The 22479-nt window shown below is 44.3% G+C and overlaps 4 protein-coding genes across 4 annotated transcripts in view; 2 read left to right on the top strand and 2 right to left on the bottom strand.

Moving 5' to 3' along the window:
* LOC309564371 (uncharacterized protein) overlaps nucleotides 1-22479 on the top strand; it is a gene marked incomplete at its 3' end in the record, with an annotated part of 548195 nt that overhangs the window by 225442 nt on the left and 300274 nt on the right. The gene's annotated exons all lie outside the window — the stretch shown is intronic.
* LOC309562771 (uncharacterized protein) overlaps nucleotides 1-22479 on the top strand; it is a 379789-nt gene that overhangs the window by 222389 nt on the left and 134921 nt on the right. The window lies entirely within an intron of this gene.
* LOC309563391 (uncharacterized protein) overlaps nucleotides 1-22479 on the bottom strand; it is a 134833-nt gene that overhangs the window by 38959 nt on the left and 73395 nt on the right. The window lies entirely within an intron of this gene.
* Nucleotides 7931-21970, bottom strand: LOC309562734 (uncharacterized protein). Its single transcript, XM_082267021.1, has 7 exons — nucleotides 21856-21970; nucleotides 20740-20892; nucleotides 20540-20663; nucleotides 20333-20430; nucleotides 18266-18386; nucleotides 13181-13285; nucleotides 7931-8965 (listed from the first exon to the last, which is right to left on the bottom strand). The coding sequence occupies exons 1-7, from the start codon at nucleotides 21964-21966 to the stop codon at nucleotides 8259-8261; spliced, it is 1419 nt and encodes a 472-aa protein (XP_082123147.1). The 5' UTR covers nucleotides 21967-21970; the 3' UTR covers nucleotides 7931-8258.

Raw genomic sequence — 22479 nt, 5'->3', positions numbered from 1 at the left:
TCTCCACTCTTATTCATCTTAAAGGCGTTCTATCGGGTTGAGGTCAGGACTCTGTGCAGGCCAGGTAATCTCGCTTTTCCATGTCTTTCTAGACCCTGGTTTCCGCTGGTTCGCTTGAGAAATGATCTGCTGCCATAGGCGGCCAGGGAGTGAACACTCTTTGATTTACTCTATGGCCGTGGAGAAACGGACCTCACTTTCGGTCCAGGCTGGAAGAAAATACTTTTTTTTTTTTTTTTTTTTAGCGAAAGAATAAAAATGGTTTTATTTTTTACTTTTGCTTTTAAAGGTAAAGAGATTTGAGGTCTTTTTGACCCCAGATCTCTTCATACAGAGGACCTGTCATCCTTATTTCTATTACAAGGGATATTTACATTCCTTGTAATAGGAATAAAAGTGATAAAAAAAAAATAATAATAATAAATTAAAGGGACAATGTAAAAATAAAAAGTAAAATAAATAAGGTTTAAAAATAAAAATTGAAAGTGCCATCATTTCTCCGTGCTCATGCGCAGAAGCAAGCGCATATGTAAGTCGCGCACGCATAAGTAAACAATATTTGAACCACACATTAGGTATCGCTGTGAACGTTAGAGCGAGAGCAATCATTCTAGTGCTAGACCTCCTCTGTAACTCTAAGGCTCCATGTACACGGGACTTTGTAAATGGCCGTTTAGGAGCAGTTGGGCGTTTTTTTCAGAAGCCCCTGAACCCACCTGCATGTTATCTTATCTGTCCATGTACACAGGGTTGTTTACAGTCATTTGCAGGCAGTTGAGTTCAGGGATGTTTTTTGGAACGCAATTATTTGCGTTCGAACGTGTGTTTCCCGGCGTTTCAAGCGCAAAAACGGGACCGAACGTGATGAAGTACGTTCAGCCACGTTATACGTTTTTTTTTTTTTCTTCCATTCAAAATCAATGGTTCCCTATTGATTTGAATGGAAGTCGCACCGCAAGTTGGATCAGGATGATCCGACTTGCGCTGTGAGAATCTTGAGGGGGAACTCCACGCAAAAAAATGGGAAAAAAAAACTGCGTGAGGGTCCCCCCCAGGTTCCAAACCAGGCCCTTCGGGTCTGGTATGGAATTTGAGGGTAGCCCCACGCCGGCGTGGGGTCCCCCCCAAAATCCATACCAGACCCTTATCCGAGCACGCAGCCCAGTAGGGCAGGAAGGGGGAGGGGACGAGCGAGTGGCCCTGCCCCCCTGGACCATACCAGGCCACATGCCCTCAATATCGAGGGGTGTTGGTGCTTTGGGGCAGGGGGGGCTCTGCACCCCCCACCTCAAAGCACATTGCCCCCATGTTGATGGGGACAAGGGCCTCATCCCCACAACCCTGGTCGGTGGTTGTGGGGGTCTGCGGGCAGGGGGCTCATCGGAATGTGGAAGCCCCCTTTAACAAGGGTGGCCCCCCAGATCCCGGACCCCCTTCCTATGTGAATGGGTATGGGGTACATTGTACCCCTACCCATTCACCCCATAAACATAGAAACATAGAATGTGTCGGCAGATAAGAACCATTTGGCCCATCTAGTCTGCCCAATATATCTGAATCCTATGAATAGTCCCTGGCCCTATCTTATACGAAGGATAGCCTTATGCCTATCCCATGCATGCTTAAACTCCTTCACTGTATTTGCAGCTACCCAGTGGTGTATTTAGGTTTTGTGCTGCCCTAGGCCTGACTAAACTTGTGCACCCCCTAATTTACATATGACCCACCCTTCCTGTAAAGGCCACGCCCTTTACTGTTTACAACCCGCCCTGTCATCTGTGAACCACAGACCACAAGTCTATCAGTGCCTACCAGCGTAGCCTCATCAGTTCCCATACGTTCAGCCTCATCAGTGCCCATCTGTGCAGCCTTATCAGTGCAGCCTCATCACTGACCGCTTTATGGGGTTGCCAGACTGATTTGCCTCCTGGACTCTGCCCTCTGGCTCAATTCATCCCATAAGACTGGCACTATATTAAAATTGTAGCGCAAGCCGACGGAGACCCTTTTCGTGCAGGACCCGGGAGGAGGCTGTTTTTTTTTCGGGCAGGGTGCAGCTTTTTTGCTGCCCCCCTGCAAAGTGCCGCCCTAGGCCTGGGCCTTGTTGGCCTAGGCCAAGATACAGCACTGCAGCTACCACTTCTGCAGGAAGGTTATTCTATGCATCCACTACTCTCTCAGTAAAGTAATACTTCCTCATATTACTTTTAAACCTTTGCCCCTCTAATTTAAAACTGTGTCTTCTTGTGGTAGTTTTTCTTCTTTTAAATATGCTCTCCTCCTTTACCGAGTTGATTCCCTTTATGTATTTAAAAGTTTCTATCATATCCCCTCTGTCTCTTCTTTCGTCCAAGCTATACATGTTAAGGTCCTTTAATCTTTCCTGGTAATTTTTTTCCTGCAATCCATGTACTAGTTTAGTAGCTCTTCTCTGAACTCTCTCCAGAGTATCTATATCCTTCTGGAGATATGGCCTCCAGTACTGCGCACAATACTCCAAGTGAGGTCTCACCAGTGTTCTGTACAGCGGCATAAGCACTTCTCTCTTTCTACTGCTTATACCTCTCCCTATACATCCAAGCATTCTGCTGGCATTTCGTGCTGCTCTATTACATTGTCTTCCCACCTTTAAGTCTTTTGAAATAATTACTCCTAAATCCCTTTCCTCAGATACTGAGGTCAGGACTGTGTCAAATATTCTATATTCTGCCCTTGGGTTTTTACGCCCCAGGTGCATTATCTTGCACTTATCCACATTAAATTTCAGTTGCCAGAGTTCTGACCATTCTTCTAGTTTTCCTAAATCCTTTTCCATTTGGCGTTTCCCTCCAGGAACATCAACCTTGTTACATATCTTTGTGTCATCAGCAAAAAGACAAACCTTACCATCGAGGCCTTTTGCAACATCACTTATGAAGATATTAAACAAAATTGGTCCCAGTACAGATCCCTGAGGTACCCCACTGGTAACATGACCTTGTTCTGAATGTTCTCCATTGACTACAACCCTCTGTTGTCTGTCACTCAGCCACTGCCTAATCCACTCAACAATATGGGAGTCCATGCTCAATGACTGCAGTTTATTGAGAAGTCTTCTATGTGGGACAGTGTCAAAAGCCTTACTAAAATCTAGATATGCAATGTCTACTGCACCTCCACCGTCTATTATTTTAGTCACCCAGTCAAAAAAATCTATAAGATTTGTTTGACATGATCTCCCTGAAGTAACCCCATGTTGTTTTTCATCTTACAATCCATGGGATTGAAGATGTTCCACAATCCTATCCTTTAATAGGGTTTCCATTAATTTGCCTACTATTGATGTCAGACTCACTGGTCTATAGTTGCTCGATTCCTCCCTACTACCTTTCTTGTGAATGGGCACGACATTTGCCAATTTCCAATCTTCCGGGACGACTCCTGTTACTAATGATTGGTTAAATAAATCTGTTAATGGTTTTGCCAGCTCACCACTAAGCTCTTTTAATAATTTTGGGTGTATCTCATCAGGACCCTGTGACTTATTTGTCTTCACTTTAGACAGCAATCTTAGAACGTCTTCCTCTGTAAAGACACATGCATCAAACGATTCATTAGTCATCCTTTCAAGTGGAGGTCCTTCTCCTTCTTTTTCTTCTGTTAAAAACTGAACAGAAGTATTCATTAAGGCAGTCGGTTAGCCCTTTATTCTCTTCTACATACCTTCCGTCCTTTGTTTTTAATTTAGTTATTCCTTGTTTTAATTTCCTTTTTTCATTTATATATCTGAAGAATGTCTTATTCCCCTTTTTCATAGACTGAGCTAGTTTTTCTTCTGCCTACGCTTTAGAAGTTCTTATAACTTGCTTGGCCTCTTTCTGCCTAATCTTGTAGATTTCCTTATCTTCATTGCTCTGGGTTTTTCTATAATTAAAAAAGGCAATGTATGTAAATAACGACAGGAGACGTTTTGGAAAGTTTATTAAAAATCTTCATCCGGACTTCTCCGCTCTGGTCTTCTCCCTCTCAGCTCTTCTTGACTTCTGCTCTTTTGCTGTCCGCTCTTCTGCTGTCCAATCTTCTGCTCTTTTGCTGTTCGCTCTTCTTCTTCCTCCGGTCCTCCTCCGACGATGTCCCCGGTGATTATGCCGGTCTCTGCAGGTTGTTATATAGCCATTGTGGGCATGGTCGACAGGTGACATCATCAGGAGGCCCCGCCCCCTCATGTCACAGATGACGTCAGATGATGTAAAAAGGTAACCTGTTAAGGTGTTTAAAGTGCCCCCTATGGAGATTTTTAGGGAGTGTAGTTTGTCGCCATTCCACAAGCGTGCGCTATTTTAATGCGTGACATGTTAGGTATCTATTTACTTGGCGTTACATCATCATTCAAATTATAAAAAAAATTGGGGTAACTATTGTTTCGTTTTTTTTTTTTTATTCATTAAAGTGTATTTTTTTCCAAAACAATTGTGTTTGCAAAACCGCTGCGCAAATACCATGTGACAAAAAATTGCAATGATCGCCATTTTATTCCTTAGGGTTTCTGCTAAAAGAAAAGGTATAATGTTTGGGAGATTTAAGTAATTTTCTAGCAAAAAATACTGATTTAAATTTTAAACAAAAAATCCCAGAAAAAGCCTGGTTTGCAAGTGGTTAATCATGGAGGACCTCCATGGTTAAGCCCCGTGGGCAGGGCGAAATGTATCGGGGGGTGTTGCCTGGGTGGGGTCAGGCTGAAGCTGCCTTGTTGATTCACCTTCGGGCCAGGTTGGTGTGCAGTAGTTTTTCTTCCTTTCAAGTTTATACCACAGAGTCGATGGATAGGCTCCTTAGCCTACACCCATGAGTAGGAGTTGGAGTCGCCAGAGTTGAAGGCTGAATGTCTGGAGTGGCACCCCAAGTTTCTTAGAGTTTCTACTATACTAGACCTAAACTCCAATTTGAATAATTTCTATGTACCTGCGCAAGAGATTTCCCATAACTCTGTCCTGGAAATTACAATAAAATCTCACAGGGTCACGTACAGCAATATAATCTGGTGGAACAAGGGAGAGAGGCGCTTCTAAGTGTAGACATGTATAAAAATGTATTGCAGACAGACAGTTGGCAACTCACATATAAGGGGATGCATATGGCACATCAAAGATATTTCTTGGTAAGCCGCCATCAGTGTGTGGTCATCTGGAACTCCGTATCCAAGCACCATCCCATTCTGCTTGGTTCCAGGGAGTCAGCCGAAAGATAGAGGGGATCCGGGAGCAGAGGCTGAAGCGCTCATGGCGTGATGACGTCACTGGACGTTATGCAACGTATTCCAGAGCATGTGCACTGTGGATGTAGTGACAGTTGTGCTCCTTTTTCATGCTAACCGTGGACAGTGAACCTTATATATTAGTATGGGCGGGCCATGCTCTGAAACGCGTCGCCTAACGTCCAGTGACATCATCCCACCTCATGCTGCACTCCACCAGCGCTCCAGCCCTCGCTCCCGGATCCCCTTCATCTTACAGCCGACTTTCTGGAACCCAACAGAGTGGGACTGTGCTTGGATACGGCATTCTGGATGACCACACACTGGTGACGGCTAAAATATCTTTGATGTGCCTTATACCAGTGCTGTATCTTGGCCTAGGCCAACAAGGCCCAGGCCTAGGGCGGCACTTTGCAAAAAAAGCTGCACCCTGCACGAAAAAAAAAAAAACGGCCTCCTCCCGGCACGAAAAGGGTCCCCACCGGCTTGCGCTACACTTTTTGTATAGTGCCAGTCTTATGTGGTGAATTGGGCAAGAGGGAAGGGTCCAGGAAGCAAATCAGACTGGTACCCCCATAAAGCAGTCAAACTGCTACCTACCAGTATGATAATACCGGCCAGTCAGGACATTCGGACAGACCGCAGGCCGCCGACCACACTTATTAGCATTGGCAGCCGTAGGGCCAGTTGTATTCAGTGTGGCACTGCAGCCAAATGCTCCGCCTACTCTCCTCTGCCCCCAGGCACTGATGGGCACTCATATGCTGCACTGATTGGCACTAATATGCTGCTCTGATGGCCACTGATAAGGCGGCAATGGTGGGTACTGATAAACTGCACTGATGGGTACTAATGAGGCTGCACTGATAAGGCGGCACTGATATGCTGCACTGATGGGCACTGATGAGGCTGCACCGATGGGCACTGATGAGGCTGAACTTATGAGAACTAATGAGGCTGCACTGATAGACTGTAGTTGTGGTCTATGATTTACAGATGACAGGGCGGGTCATAAACAGGAAGGGGTGTGGCCTTTACAGGAAGTGGTGTGTCGTATTTTAATCAGGGGTTTAACAAGTTTAGTCAGGCCTAGGGCAGCACAAAACCTAAATACGCCACTGCCTTATACATCCACTTATATGTGAGTTGCCAATTGTCTGTCTACAATAAATTTTTATACATGTCTACACTTAGAGGTGCCTCCCTCCTTCTTTCTCCTCAGCTGTTGTTGGAATCTTCTTCAGGTCCCATTTAGAGGCTGCCATTAGTGGATGGACATTTATTTCCCCATTGCCATGGATGGACTAAAGCCTCGTACACACGCAACGAATTTCCGCCGACCGGTCGTCCATCTTTTGTCCAGAGTGGTGTCTGTTGGTTGGAATGTGCTCTAAACTGCACACAAATTTTCCCGTACGACAGATTTCTACTTCAGAAGTGATGTCAAGTGTTGGATTGCTTTCTTTGTGTTCTTCCTTCTCTGAGCATGCCCAGTCTTGCTCATAAGATTTTTCCCTGTCGAAATCTGTACTGACTGCACGAAAATCGGACGTGTTTTGACGGAGGACAAAAATTTTATAGCCTGCACACCAGAATTTTTTCGGCCGAAAAGTCGGAGTCGGTTGTCGGAAGCATCATACTAACATGCCGAAAATCGGCAGATCGGTCGTCGGGCGAAAATTCCGGGCCGAATTTCGACTCGTGTGTACGGGGCTTTAATCTTTACCTTTGGCCATAACCCTCTGTACTCTGTTTGTGGACTTTGTGTTATTTAGGTGTAACTGTTTCACCACCCTTGGTTTTTATCATCGTTTTTATTATATGAGATAACTATTTTGCGCCTTCATTTCCTTTGTTTAATAAAATCTGGTAGAAGCTAGATTCCTCCTACCTAGTGTATGTCCAAAATAAAAAAAAAAATCCTTTTGGTGGGAGCTGGGCTTCAGCCAAATTTAATTCACTGCCCAAAGCAGAACTTCAACCATGAGTCACCGCATAAAACAATATAACCCACTATTCGAACCTACATCAAAACTGTTTTTGTGTGTGTTCCTGTGTGACCTGTCCAGGGCTTGTTCTTCAATCCAACCAGGGGCCAGGAATATGTTGGCTGCCGGGTGCAGCTCTCTTCCTGTGTAGATTTCCAAAAAACAACAATATCTCTCCTGCGCTCGAGTGGTCTTGCTGCCCCCCTCAGGACCAAGGGTATCCAAAAGGCACTACAAGAAAACAACAAAGAGAAGGGCACACGACCTTGTGCTTTACCACTTAAAAGTTTATTAAAAGCAAAGAAGGGTAGCGTACAATATACTCACAAACGTAGCATATGAACAAGCATATAGGAAATGGGCACCGCTCGCTTCCAGGACACTTCTCTACTGCTGGATAGCGTGATGGCGTCCTCAAAACCTGATGTGGCTTACGCGTTTCGAGGGAGGATTTTGGCTCTGAGGAAGAGGGTCCTCCCTCGAAACGCGTAAGCCACATCAGATTTTGAGGACGCCATCACGCTATCCAGCAGTAGGGAAGTGTCCTGGAAGCGAGCGGTGCCCATTTCCTATATGCTTGTTCATATGCTACGTTTGTGAGTATATTGTACGCTACCCTTCTTTGCTTTTGATAAACTTTTAAGTGGTAATGCACAAGGTCGGTGCGCCCTTCTCTTGTTGTTTTCTCTTCCTGTACAGACCTGCCCAGCACTTGCACATCATGGAAATTCTAGCTTGCTAGGACCACCAGTCACACTATAGAAAAGCGATAGAGAAATGCAGAGCACCCAATCAATCCCTGGCAGATGAAAGCTTCTCCTCTCCAAGGTGCCAAGTTCTCCACTGCATTAAAGAGGGGTTCCTGGGTGATAAGGTGTGCTAGACTTCGGGAGTATGTCCTGATGTTAGAATCTCTACTACTGAGAGATAAAAGCTAAGGTAAGAAAAGCATTTGAGGGAAATATGCACTTGGGTTAAAGTTCCACTTTAAACATCTCCCACATACACAACACAAATCCATCGAAGTCCAATGTCAATCATTTGATGTGCCACAATTTGCGGTCATTTAGTAAAATGTTTCCCACATGAGTTCTCTGATGTTCGATGACGTAGCCTCTCCGGGTAAACCGTTTCCCACATTCTAAACAGGAATACGGCTTCTCCCCAGTGTGAGTCCTCTGATGTGCAATAAGATTGGCCCGCTGGCTAAAACATCTCCCACACTCTGTGCATGAATACGGCTTCTCCCCTGTGTGAATCCTCTGGTGTTTAGTAAGAGCTGAAATAAAACAAAAACTTTTCCCGCATTCTGTACACGTATATGGCTTTCCCCCGGTATGAGCCTTCATATGTACGGTTAGGTTTCCTATTTGGGTGAAACACTTCCCGCATTCAGAGCAGGAATACGGCTTCTCAACTGTGTGGGACCGCTGGTGTGACAAAAGTTCGGCCCTCCTTGTAAAACATATACCACATATGGAACACGGGAACATTTCGCCCCTTCTGTGATCTATGCGATGGGCCGCAGGAGGTGAGCGATCAGTATAGTTTAGTTCGTGTGTAGGGGGGTCAAAAGACAGGTCTGTATTGTACGGTTCAGGATGGGAAATTGGAGAAATGGGATTCTCTCTTGAGGTATCTGCTGTAACATCATCTTCTATCAGACTGTCCGGAGAGACAATAGGATTATTCCTGCGGTCTTGTCCATCTGGCGGTAGTAAGAGATGGAAAGGAATAGAACGACCTAAAAGGCCAATAAACATAAATTAGAAAAATATTCTGAAAAATAAAAAATTAGATGGTCCTTTTTAAACTAGAATTGTGCATTAACCACTTTAGCCCGGAAGATTTGGCTGCTCAAAGACCAGGCCCTATTTTGCGATTCGACACTGCGTAAATTTAACGGACAATTGTGCGGTCGTGCAACACTGTACCCAAACGAAATTGACGTTCCTTTTTTCCTACAAACAGAGCTTTCTTTTAGTGCTATTTGATCACCTGTGCGATTTTTATTTTATTTTATTTAAACAAAAAAAGAGCGCCAATTTTGAAAAAATAACAATATTTTTCACATTTTTTTTATATGAAATTCTCAAAAAAAAAAGTAAAAATCAAAATGTTTTAACATTTTAGGCCAACTTGTTTTCTGCTGCATATTTTTGGTAAAAAAAATTGCAATAAACGTATTTTGATTGGTTTGCGCAAAAGTTACTGCGTTTACTAACTACGGGAAAGATTTATGTCATTTTTATTGTTTTTTTTTTTTACTAGTAATGGCGGCGATCAGCGATTTTTGGCGGGACTGCGACATTGCGGTGGACAGATCTGACCCCTAACTGACATTTTTGACACTTTTGGGGGTACCAGTGACATTACCAGTGACATTTTGCATTGTATCAGTGTGTTTTACATTTGAATTTGTCGCCGGTTCCACCCACCTGCGAATGTCACGTCGCAGGAGACGGAAGCCGGGGCACGGAGAGGATCGGGAGGAACATCTGCTGCTAGACACCACCGGGATACATCGCTGGATCCCGGTGACAAGGTAAGTAACCCCGCTTTCAGGATCCAGCGATGCTTCTGGCGGTACGCCGAGTGTGGCTCGGGGTTACCGCTTTTGGCTCTGAAATTTAACCCCGAGCCACGCTCGGGAATACCGCTAAGAAGGTTAATCCCCTTTGGAGCACATCTTTGAAGAATTTTGGTTTTATACTCCCTTCATTCAAAAGGACTTTTTGTTCATACTCACTTTTGCAATTTAAATTATGATGATGTACCTGTATGTATACGTATTTTTCCTAGTTTTTATGAGTTTTTCACGGATTATCACATATTCGTTATTTATTTATGCTGCACATTTTGTCTATACCCATATATTGTTTGCACTGGTTCAAGTGTTGTGCTGGCTCCTGTCCTTCTTTTTTGGACACTAGCGCGGTAATTTCTCTATATTTTTACTTAATAAAAATTGCCCGGACCAGCTGTCAAACTAAGGTATGTGTCTTGGGAGCTGACATAGACTCCTGTATGAATGAACCCTGCAAACAGGGGTTGCAGGCTTCATTCATAAAAGGGCCATTCAGACAGGGGCGACACGACTTGCCGGGGCGACTTGCACTGACTTTATATCATTGAAGTCAATGCAAGTCGCCTCCAGGTTGCCCCAAAGTAGTGCAGGACCCTTTTTGTAAGTCGGAGCGACTTGTGTCGCTCCTATTAGAATGGGTCCTGTGCTAATCTATGGCAGGCGACCCACTGCGACTTGTCAGGTGACCAAGTCGCGCTAGTGTGAATAGGGACTTAATGCACTGTGACAATATTATTGATAAAAATAGTTTAATAAAAATGAAAGAAATGTCCTATGATCTTTCCATAATGTCAGTTTTGACCAAAGAAAATTCATAACAAACTTACCATTTTAACCCCAATATTAGCTATAATTACTTCAGTATTAATTCCTTCTTCCCCTAAGCCTTAAAGGAGAAGGACAGCCAAAGCTTGTGAAGCCCGCTGTCGGCTGATGTTACAGAGCGGGTCTAGGCTCGGGAAATATTGCGACAATATAGTCGGGATTCGCTCACATCCCTAGACCAGCACCCGGCTCACTGAGCCGCTGAGAGCCTGAGCTAGCCGCTACTGTATAAGTACTATATAAAAATCTGCTATAAGTACTATGCAAAAGTATAAGTACTATATAAAGAGCCGCTATAAGTACTATATAAAAAGACGCTATAAGTACTATATAAAAAGCCGCTATAAGTACTATATAAAAAGACGCTATAAGTACTATATAAAAAGACGCTATAGGTAATATATAAAAAGCAGCTATAAGTACTATATAATAAGCCTCTATAAGTACTATATAAAAAGCCACTATAAGTATTATATAAAAAACCACTATAAGTACTATATAAAAAGCCACTATAAGTACTATATAAAAAGACGCTATAAGTACTATATAAAAAGACGCTATAGGTAATATATAAAAAGCCGCTATAAGTACTATATAATAAGCCTCTATAAGTACTATATAAAAAACCGCTATAAGTACTATATAAAAAGCCACTATAAGTATTATATAAAAAACCGCTATAAGTACTATATAAAAAGCCGCCATAAGTACTATATAAAAAGACGCTATAGGAACTATATAAAAAGCCGCTATAAGTACTATATAAAAAGCCACTATAAGTACTATATAAAAAGACGCTATAGGTAATATATAAAAAGCAGCTATAAGTACTATAAAAAAGCCCCAATAAGTACTATATAAAAAGCCGCTATAAGTACTATATAAAAAGTCGCTATAGGAACTATATAAAAAGCCGCTATAAGTACTATATAAAAAGCCTCTATAAGTACTATATAAAAAGCCGCTATAAGTACTATATAAAAAGCCGCTATAAGTACTATATAAAAAGCCTCTATAAGTACTATATAAAAAGACGCTATAGGTAATATATAAAAAGCAGCTATAAGTACTATAAAAAAGCCCCAATAAGTACTATATAAAAAGCCGCTATAAGTACTATATAAAAAGTCGCTATAGGAACTATATAAAAAGCCGCTATAAGTACTATATAAAAAGTCGCTATAGGAACTATATAAAAAGACGCTATAAGTACTATATAAAAAGCCGCTATAAGTACTATAAAAAAGCCCCAATAAGTACTATATAAAAAGCCGCTATAAGTACTATATAAAAAGCCACTATAAGTACTATATAAAAAGACGCTATAGGTAATATATAAAAAGCAGCTATAAGTACTATAAAAAAGCCCCAATAAGTACTATATAAAAAGCCGCTATAAGTACTATATAAAAAGCCGCCATAAGTACTATATAAAAAGACGCTATAGGAACTATATAAAAAGCCGCTATAAGTACTATAAAAAAGCCCCAATAAGTACTATATAAAAAGCCGCTATAAGTACTATATAAAAAGCCACTATAAGTACTATATAAAAAGCCACTATAAGTACTATATAAAAAGACGCTATAGGTAATATATAAAAAGCAGCTATAAGTACTATAAAAAAGCCGCTATAAGTACTATATAAAAAGTCGCTATAGGAACTATATAAAAAGCCCCAATAAGTACTATATAAAAAGCCTCTATAAGTACTATATAAAAAGCCGCTATTATTATTATATAAAAAGCCTCTATAAGTACTATATAAAAAGCCTCTATAAGTACTATATAAAAAGACGCTATAGGTAATATATAAAAAGCAGCTATAAGTACTATAAAAAAGCCCCAATAAGTACTATATAAAAAGCTGCTATAAGTACTATATAAAAAGTCGCTATAGGAACTATATAAAAAGCCGCTATAAGTACTATATAAAAAGCCACTATAAGTATTATATAAAAAACCGCTATAAGTACTATATAAAAAGCCTCTATAAGTACTATATAAAAAGTCGCTATAGGAACTATATAAAAAGCCGCTATAAGTACTATATAAAAAGCCCCAATAAGTACTATATAAAAAGCTGCTATAAGTACTATAAAAAGCCCCAATAAGTACTATATAAAAAGCTGCTATAAGTACTATATAAAAAGTCGCTATAGGAACTATATAAAAAGCCGCTATAAGTACTATATAAAAAGCCACTATAAGTATTATATAAAAAACCGCTATAAGTACTATATAAAAAGCCTCTATAAGTACTATATAAAAAGTCGCTATAGGAACTATATAAAAAGCCGCTATAAGTACTATATAAAAAGCCGCCATAAGTACTATATAAAAAGCTGCTATAAGTACTATAAAAAGTCGCTATAGGAACTATATAAAAAGCCGCTATAAGTACTATATAAAAAGACGCTATAAGTACTATATAAAGAGCCGATATAAGTATTATATAAAAAGTTCAATTTCTCTTCTGGTTGGGTTCCTTTCTCAGTCAAGCTGTACAGAGGGAATTTGTGAATATTTTTCTTATCTAGTGTTTACCTGTGTTAATCGCTACAGGAATTTCCTCCTCTTCGACCTTCACATGTACATCTTCCTCATCCTCAGTTTTGACATCTGTGTGATCCTTTCTGGTGTCATCGCCATCTGGGAATAAATAAGTAATAATCTGATAGACACGCTAGACATTGATTTGATATGTCTATATAGGGGCATTGGCTTAAAGTGGATGTAAACCCTTCCATATACCCAGTGCAGTGACAATCCTCAGGTGATACACAGAGATTAAATAAATCCACCTACATAAGTTGTACCTGTTTATCTGTAGTCTTCCCTTCTCTACAACCATTCAAAGTCCAGAATTTATAAAGGTTGTCTGAGAATTCAGAAAAAAAGGGGGCGGAGAGCTGAAGTCAGGGCCATCTTTAACACAGGGCAAAAGGGGCAGCTGTCCCGGAGCCAGTCATTGTTGTGGGGCCCAAAGCAGTTGCCCCTTGAGCCTGCACTGTCTGCAAATAGCTGAAAAGTGGATTCGGGAGGGCCCACGAAAATATTTGCCCAGGGTCCAATCAATATTAAAGACGGCCCAGGCTGAAGTTACACAGAGCTGAGTGACGAGAGCTCTGAGAGATGATTGGAGGGAAGGGACACACCCCCCTTCACACAACACACAGGAACAGAGCTGAGGCTGTCAATCACAGGTTGTGTGATGGCGATCCCTCCCCTGTCACCTTTTTTCTCCTGGTGTCAGGAAAACTTGTCAGATGTAATTCATTCTGATAGCAGAGGAAGGAAGCAGCAGACAGAAATGGCACTTAGTGCTCTGAATAAGAAACAAGTACACCCCATAGAGAGATATGCTTTGTTCATATTTCACGTTTGAGGTTTACAACCACTTTAAAGAGGAACTTCAGTCCCCCCTTTTGAAATATTAAAAGTCTGGACTTTTAATAGACCGAACTTGCCTGTCCAGAAATCCAGCGATGTCCCCATCGGGACCAGTTCTTTGCCGGTCTTCAGGTCCTATGCTAACTGTGTGAAGCCGGCTGTGACTCCTTGAGACCTAACAGCCGGCTCCCCACTGCGCATACGTGAGCCGTGTTGCAATCTGTGAATGGTCCCGCAGCCTGTTGGGACCATTGATGTGTCCTAAGAAGCTGAAGGAGTGGGGGGGAGGGGGGGGTGTATGGGGCGGTGAACTTCCACTTGTATTGCCTAGGTCAGTGATGGTGAACCTTGGCGCCCCAGATGTTTTGGAACTACATTTCCCATGATGCTCATGCACTCTGCAGTGTAGTTGAGCATCATGTAGTTCCAAAACATCTGGAGTGCCGAGGTTCGCCATCACTGTCCTAGGTGATCCGGACGGAAGTGGGTACCTGTAAAAACAAGGTACCCCCCCAAAAAAAGGGCACAAATGTTAAAGAGGAGAGGGGGAGGATGCAAAAAAGTGGAACTTCCCTTTAACCACTTGCCGACCACCTACAGTACATTTACTGCGGCAGTCAGCCGCTCCTGTGCAAACTGACTTAGTACTACGTTGCTCGCCTAGGAGCCTGTAGGGGCCGAGCACACGCCGCATGCTCCCGCCCCTGCTCCTTCACAGGCATCCCCGTGCATGTGACCAGCGGCTCTGATGTCCACCGGTCACTCGCGATCTACCGCAGGAGAGGGAGAAAGACAGACGGATGATGTAAACACAGTCGTCTGTCATTCTCCCTTAGATCATCACTGAGGCTATGCGATCCTGCTATGTAGGATCGTATGTCTCTGTTATGATCTAACAAGCCACGCCCCTTGACAGTTAGAATCACGCCCCTAGGGACACACTTAACCCCTTGATCACTAATAAAATTAACCCCCACCTACCACAGGGTGCCAGCCAGCCACCCACCCATCACAGGGTACCAGCCAGCCACCCACCATAGGGTGCCAGCCACCCATCCACCCACCACAGGGTGCCAGCCACCCACCACAGGGGGCCAGACAGCCAGCCACCCACCACAGGGTGCCAGCCAGCCACCCACCACAGGGAGCCAGACAGTCAGCCATCCACCACAGGGTGCCAGCCAGACAGCCACCCACCACAGGGAGTCAGACAGCCAGCCACCCACCACAGGGAGCCAGACAGCCAGCCACCCACCACAGGGTGCCAGCCAGCCAGCCACCCACCACAGGGAGCCAGACAGCCAGCCACCCACCACAGGGTGCCAGCCAGCCAGCCACCCACCACAGGGTGCCAGCCAGCCACCCACCACAGGGTGCCAGCCAGCCACCCACCACAGGGAGCCAGACAGTCAGCCATCCACCACAGGGTGCCAGCCAGCCAGCCACCCACCACAGGGAGTCAGACAGCCAGCCACCCACCACAGGGAGTCAGACAGCCAGCCACCCACCACAGGGAGCCAGACAGCCAGCCACCCACCACAGGGTGCCAGCCAGCCAGCCACCCACCACAGGGAGTCAGACAGCCAGCCACCCACCACAGGGAGCCAGACAGCCAGCCACCCACCACAGGGTGCCAGCCAGCCAGCCACCCACCACAGGGAGCCAGACAGCCAGCCACCCACCACAGGGTGCCAGCCAGCCAGCCACCCACCACAGGGTGCCAGCCAGCCAGCCACCCACCACAGGGTGCCAGCCAGCCACCCACCACAGGGTGCCAGCCAGCCAGCCACCCACCACAGGGTGCCAGACAGCCAGCCACCCACCACAGGGTGCCAGCAAGCCAGACATTAAGCATTAAACAAAAATTAACAAGTTCTGTACCAGATTTGTGCCAAAAATTGTGTTTATTTTTTAAAACTTTAAATATACAAAATATCGGCCCATATCAGCCGATACCGATACGTTGTGACCAAAATATTAGTATCGGCCCTGAAAAACTGTATCAGTCTATCTCTAGTTCGCATGTTTATCAGCTTAAGCACATTGTGTTTGTCTATTGTTGTGACATAGATTAGGATCAGATCACATTTTATGGCAAATTACTTAAAGCGGTAGTATACTACGCTTTTTAATTTTTACCTACAGGTAAGCCTATAATGGGGTCAAGAACTGTGGAGCCTGTCCCTTTATGTGGCACAGAAAAAGAGAAGTAGTAGGATCAGACGTTCGCTGTCATAAGATCAAACAATTTATTAACTGTGGAACCAACTGCTTGATCTATGGTTTGATTTGCCCGTGTGGTTTGTTATATGTGGGACGAACTATACGCTAGAGGTCGACCGATATCTTTTTTTTTCATTGCCGATACCAATATTTTGGTCATCGCGTATCGGTATCGGCTGATATTTTCGTACATTTAAAAAAATAATCTTTTTTTTTTTACTTGACAGGTACTTTTTTGGAGGGATCTGGGGGTCTTCGGTGGCTGTGCAGGCTGGTTGCCTGGGTGTCCTGGTGGGACGGAAGACCCAGACGAGCCGCAGAAGGCGGCGGGAGGTCTCTTCCCGCTCCGTGTAATGACAGCCGAGCGGCTTCTCAGCCGCATTCGGTTGTCATTACAAGACAGCCGACCGTCGGCTATGGAGGCCGGTACCGGGGTGATGCCTCTAGCTGCAGGCATCACTCCAGTACAAGCACTTTCCGAAATATCGGCAATATTGGTAACCTCCGGGGCCGATTCCGATATATCGGGGAAAGTGCATATCGGCCCTCGATATATCGGCTGTGCCGATAATCGGTCGATCCCTACTATACGCCCCCTGAGAGTGAGGTAATGTCGACAGGTACTCTTGTGGAGGGATATGGGGGTCTAAAAAACCCCAAACCCCTCCTCTGCACTTAAAGCTTTCAAAACACCAAGTTTGGCTGTTTTGAATGCTGTAAGATTTTTAATTCGTCGCTGCCAGTACCCGGAAGTGATGTCATAACATCACTTCCAGGTACTCGGTGGCGCTGAATTAAAAAAAATGGAGACTTGGTCAGACTGTGGCGGTGAAGGTAGGATGCCCGGGTCTTCCGGTGGGACAGGAGACCCAGGCGAGCCGTGGAAGGCGGCGTTTGGGGGGGGGGGGGGGTGGTCGAACTAAAAGACCCCAAACCCCTGCTCTGCACTTAAAGCATTAAAAACGCCAAGTTTGGCTGTTTTGAATGCTGTAAGATTTTGAATTTGGTGCCGCCAGTACCCGGAAGTGATGTCATGACATGATGTCGGAACGTCCCCTACCGCTCCTTGGAATGACAGAGGTGATAAGTAGGGATCAAGATGATGGAGTGAGGTTCCAGAAACTGTGTAGAAGGGAATCATATTGGATTTTTACCCTGGGGTCTTTAGGACCTGGGGGTCTAAATGAGGACCTTGAGATCCATGGGGTCATGTAAGGCCGAGTAGTCTCTGTATTTGTGTTTTGGCTAGATTGATCTCATGGGCCAAACAGTAGCCTATGTTGCATGGGTGTATGGTATAGGGGTCGACTGATTATCGGCAAAGCAGATATATCGAGGGCCGATATGCACTTTCCAAGGTGGCCGATATTACCGATATTTCGGGAAAGCGCATGTACCAGAGTGATGCCTGTAGCTAGAGGCATCACCCCGGTGCCGGCGTCCATAGCCGACGGTCGGCTGTCTTGTAATGACAACCGATGCGGCTGAGAAACCTCTCGGCTGTCATTACAAGGAGCGGGAGGGGACGTCCCCCCCCCTCCTCCCACCACCTTCCGCGGCTCGCCCAGGTCTCCTGTCCCACTGGGACGCCGAAGACCAGATCAAAGCCGCATTCGGCTCTGATCGGGTCTCCATGCAAAAACCCGGAAGTGATGATCACTTCCGGGTACTCGGCACCAGATTCAAAAACATTACAGCATTCAAAACAGCCAAACTTGGTGTTTTGAATGCTTTTAAGTGCAGAGGAGGGGTTTGGGGTCTTTTGGGATCCCTCCACAAGGAGTACATGTGAAAAAAATAAAATAAAAATTTTACGTCCGAAAATATCGGCCGATACCGATATCCAAAATATTGGTATCGGCATTAAAAAAAAAAAAGGATATCGGCCGATCACTACCTTAATTACTCCCCGAAGTGGCACAGTCTGACAGAGGAGGGGGGAGAAGAAGAGATTGTTGTAGTGACTGAACAAGGAGAATCTGCGACCCATCTCTAGATTTACTGTTTATTACTCACCTGTGCTGATCTCTGGAGGAACTTCCTCTTCTTTACATGACTCATCGATGCTCACACATAGCTCTTCTGTTTCCTCTCTAACTTCAGGTCTACAATCAGTCTGGTTTACCTCAAGCATTTCCTGCGTGAGAACAAGAAAAATTCTTTCAAGATGTATCGCTGTAGATGATAAAAAGCTAAAGTCATTCTAAAGGAATTTCTATTTTATATATACTAAACCTACCTGCTCTGTGTAATGATTTTGAACAAAGCAGCACCAATCCGCTTCTGGGGTTCCCTGCTGGCGCTCTTGCCTCTCCCCCCCCCTTCTTCTGAGTGCCCCCCTAGCAAGCTGCTTGCTAGGGGGGCACTTTTGTGGACTCACTCCTGAGCCACGTTCTATGTGTCCATTGACACATAGCCCCACACCCCTGCTCTCTCCTCACTGGCTGCGACTGACAGCTGAAGGAGCCAATGGCTCCTGCTGCTGCTGCCTCTGTGTCCAGTGAGGAGAGAGCAAGCAGAAAGAGCTGCTGCTCTCGGGCACAGCTGTAGATCAAGAACAGGCTCAGGTGGGGCTGGGGGGGGGGGGGGCATAGCTGGTTTAGAACTACCTTAAGGCCCCTTTGACACTTGTGCGACTTGAAAGTCGCACGATTTTGACTGGGCTTGAAGCAATGTCTATGGCTTTGATCCTCAAAACGCATTAAAATCGGGCCAAAGTAGTGCAGGAACTACTTTGAAGTTGCTGCAACTTTAAGTTGCACATATATGAATGGGTATCATTGGAAAACATGGCGAACGACATGCCGTGCAACTCTGATGTCCAAAATTGCATGACAAGTTGCACAAGTGTGAAAGGGGCCTAACCACTTCTGGATCAGAAGATTTCCCCCCTTAGGGATCAGGCCATTTTTTTGCAATTCGGCACTGCGTTATTGTAACGGACAATTGTGCGGTCGTGTGACACTGTACCTGCTGCCTCGGTGTCCAGTGAGGAGAGAGCAAGCAGAAAGAGCTCCTGCTCTCGGGTACAGCTCTGGATCAAGAACAGGCTCAGGTAAGGCCGGGGGGACATAGCTGGTTTAGAACTACTTTAACCACTTCTGGACCGGAAGATTCCCCCCCCCCTTAATGACACGGCCATTTTTTTGCAATTCGGCACTGCGTTACTTGAACTGACAATTGCGCGGTCGTACGGCACTGTACCCAAATAAAATTGATGTCCTTTTTTTCCCCCACAAATAGATTTCTTTTGGTGGTATTTCATCACCTCTGCAATTTATTTTTTACGCTATAAACAAAAAAAAAGCAAAAATTCGGAAAAAAAAAACAAAAAAAAAAAACAATATTTTTTACTTTCTGCTATATAACATTCCCAAGAAAAAAAATGTAAAAATGAAATTTTTTTCATCATTTTAGACCAATTTGTATTCTGCTACATATTTTTTGGTAAAAAAAAATCCCAATAAGTGGGCGCGCGCCCGCCCCCAGGATCCCTCCCGCGGACCGCCGTGCAGGTTCAGCGATTGGCGGGTACCTGCCGGCCTGCTGCCGTATAACTGCGCCTGCTGGTCGGCAAGTGGTTAAACAGACTTTTTTTTTTAAAAACACAAAAAACCTCCACTAGAGTGCAATGAAAATGCATAGCAGATTTTGCTCTTGCTTTAAAGTGGTTGTTAGGTCACTTATATAAAATGATCTAATCCCATTCTGTAATAGAACACTAAGTGCTCCTGTGCCTGTGTTATAGAAATATTGTACCTAAATCTGAGCGTCTCCCGGCGCTCAGCTGACTCCTCAGATCTCTCCTCTTCCCGGCTGACAGTTCCAGTGGGCGGGCCCGAGCACTGCAGCTGACGTCAGCTGGGGAGGAGGGGAAGAGAGAGAGAGCCGAGCAGTCACAAGATCGCCGGGAGCTGCTCATATATATGTATACCCCCAGAGACTGCCCCATAGGTGTGGTAAAGTTTTTTCCTGCCCAGTGTCCTACTCCTGTAGGGGGCAGCATAACCCAATGGTTAAGAAGAATATGCAGCTGCGTCTGTCAATGAACGATAGAGAAATTCTGTTTTTCATTCCATCTACCTGATAATCCTGGAGGATCTTGTGATGTTCCTGTATTGAATCTCGGGAATACAGAGGACTAGAACATCTCTCTGGGGTATTTCTGTTACTGGATCCATCTGTAGGAAACACACACACTGACTGAATACATTGTTTCTATGTCTTTATATCAGAGGATGTGTGTATCTAGGGGGATCCTCAATACAAGAAATTAATGTCTCCTGTTACCCGGTGATGTAAGGGGGGGCCGGTCCTCCATCATGGCGTCCTTGTAGAGGTCCTTGTGTTCTTCTATATACTCCCACTCCTCCATGGAGATACAACCTGTGAGATCCTGACACCTCATAGGAACCTGACACACACAATGATACAGTCACCATCCCTTGTCTGTTACTGGATAATGTCCCAGAATTCCCGGCACCGCTCACCTCTCCTGTCAGCAGCTCAACGATCTCACTGGTGACTTCTTGAACCTTCTTGTTCATTTTCAGGGAGTGGAATGGAGGATCTACAACAGGGTTTTGGGTCTTCCTCATGTTGGATGCCACCAAGCCTTTAGATAACTTGAAAGCTATATAATTCTAAATTTAAGGCCAAAATATGAAGTTATGCCACCATCCAAGCAGTGTTTTACATTGTAATTTCATTATAATGTATGCCATTACCATATATGTATATCAGTGCTTTGTCTAGTCTGTTTTATTAAATAGATGTCATGTGACCTCCCAGAATCCTCCTCTCCTCTCCGGTCAGCTCTGTGTTTTATTAATAGAGATAAGAGTGATGTCATGTGACCTCCCAGAATCCTCCTCTCCTCTCCGGTCAGGTCTGTGTTTTATTAATAGAGATAAGAGTGATGTCATGTGACCTCCCAGAATCCTCCTCACCTCTCCGGTCAGCTCTGTGTTTTATTATTAGAGATAAGAGTGATGTCATGTGACCTCCCAGAATCCTCCTCACCTCTCCGGTCAGCTCTGTGTTTTATTAATAGCGATAAGAGTGATGTCATGTGACCTCCCAGAATCCTCCTCACCTCTCCGGTCAGCTCTGTGTTTTATTAATAGAGATAAGAGTGATGTCATGTGACCTCCCAGAATCCTCCTCACCTCTCCGGTCAGCTCTGTGTTTTATTAATACAGATAAGAGTGATGTCATGTGACCTCCCAGAATCCTCCTCACCTCTCCGGTCAGCTCTGCGTTTTATTAATAGAGATAAGAGTGATGTCATGTGACCTCCCAGAATCCTCCTCACCTCTCCGGTCAGGTCTGCGTTTTATTAATAGAGATAAGAGTGATGTCATGTGACCTCCCAGAATCCTCCTCACCTCTCCGGTCAGGTCTGTGTTTTATTAATAGAGATAAGAGTGATGTCATGTGACCTCCCAGAATCCTCCTCACCTCTCCGGTCAGGTCTGTGTTTTATTAATAGAGAGAAGAGTGATGTCATGTTACCTCCCAGAATCCTCCTCACCTCTCCGGTCAGCTCTGTGTTTTATTAATACAGATAAGACCTATGTCATGTGACCTCCCACAATCCTCCTCACCTCTCCGGTCAGCAGGTAGATGATCTCCAGGGTGAGGTTTAATATCCTCTCGGTCATGTGACTCCACTCCTTCTCCATACTTAGGCGATCTATTTTCAGATGTTTCCTCATGGACAGTATTTTGCCTTCAGTTGAGGCTCGTTTGCTCTAGCATGCACTACAAATCAGAAATGAGAACAAATACATTAAGGCATAAGTAATTTGACAGGTCTTTATTGTAGAGGACGTACCTCATGAGAGTGAGCACTCTATATAATAGGTAATGCAAACCAGTACCTACATATAGCTACAATATAGTCAGTCCTTCACATCACTTGTCTGTGTGAGATTTTACATATAGGAAAGATCATAAACATTTTTTAATCTTTATCAGTGGTAAAAAAAAAAATAGATGGATTGCCAAGGATTTCTGTAGTTTGGGATGGAGTGACGAAAAGTCAGAACTTCTGCTTTGGGTGAAACATGAGAACGACATGAGTAAAGGTTTTAGAGTACAAGAGTTTTTATTCCATCGATTCATCCAAAAGCCAACCTGTTTCATGGGATAATGGGCTCCCCCTTCATCAAGGCCTAAAATGCTGGTTTGAAATAAGTGTTGGACTCAGAGGCTGTGGCAAACGTAGA

The sequence above is a fragment of the Pelophylax lessonae genome (assembly GCF_965119305.1).
Source record: "Pelophylax lessonae genome assembly, chromosome: 9".
Classification (NCBI taxonomy): domain Eukaryota; kingdom Metazoa; phylum Chordata; class Amphibia; order Anura; family Ranidae; genus Pelophylax; species Pelophylax lessonae.
Note: the sequence above shows the minus strand (reverse complement) of the source record. Positions and strands in the feature narration are given on the sequence as shown.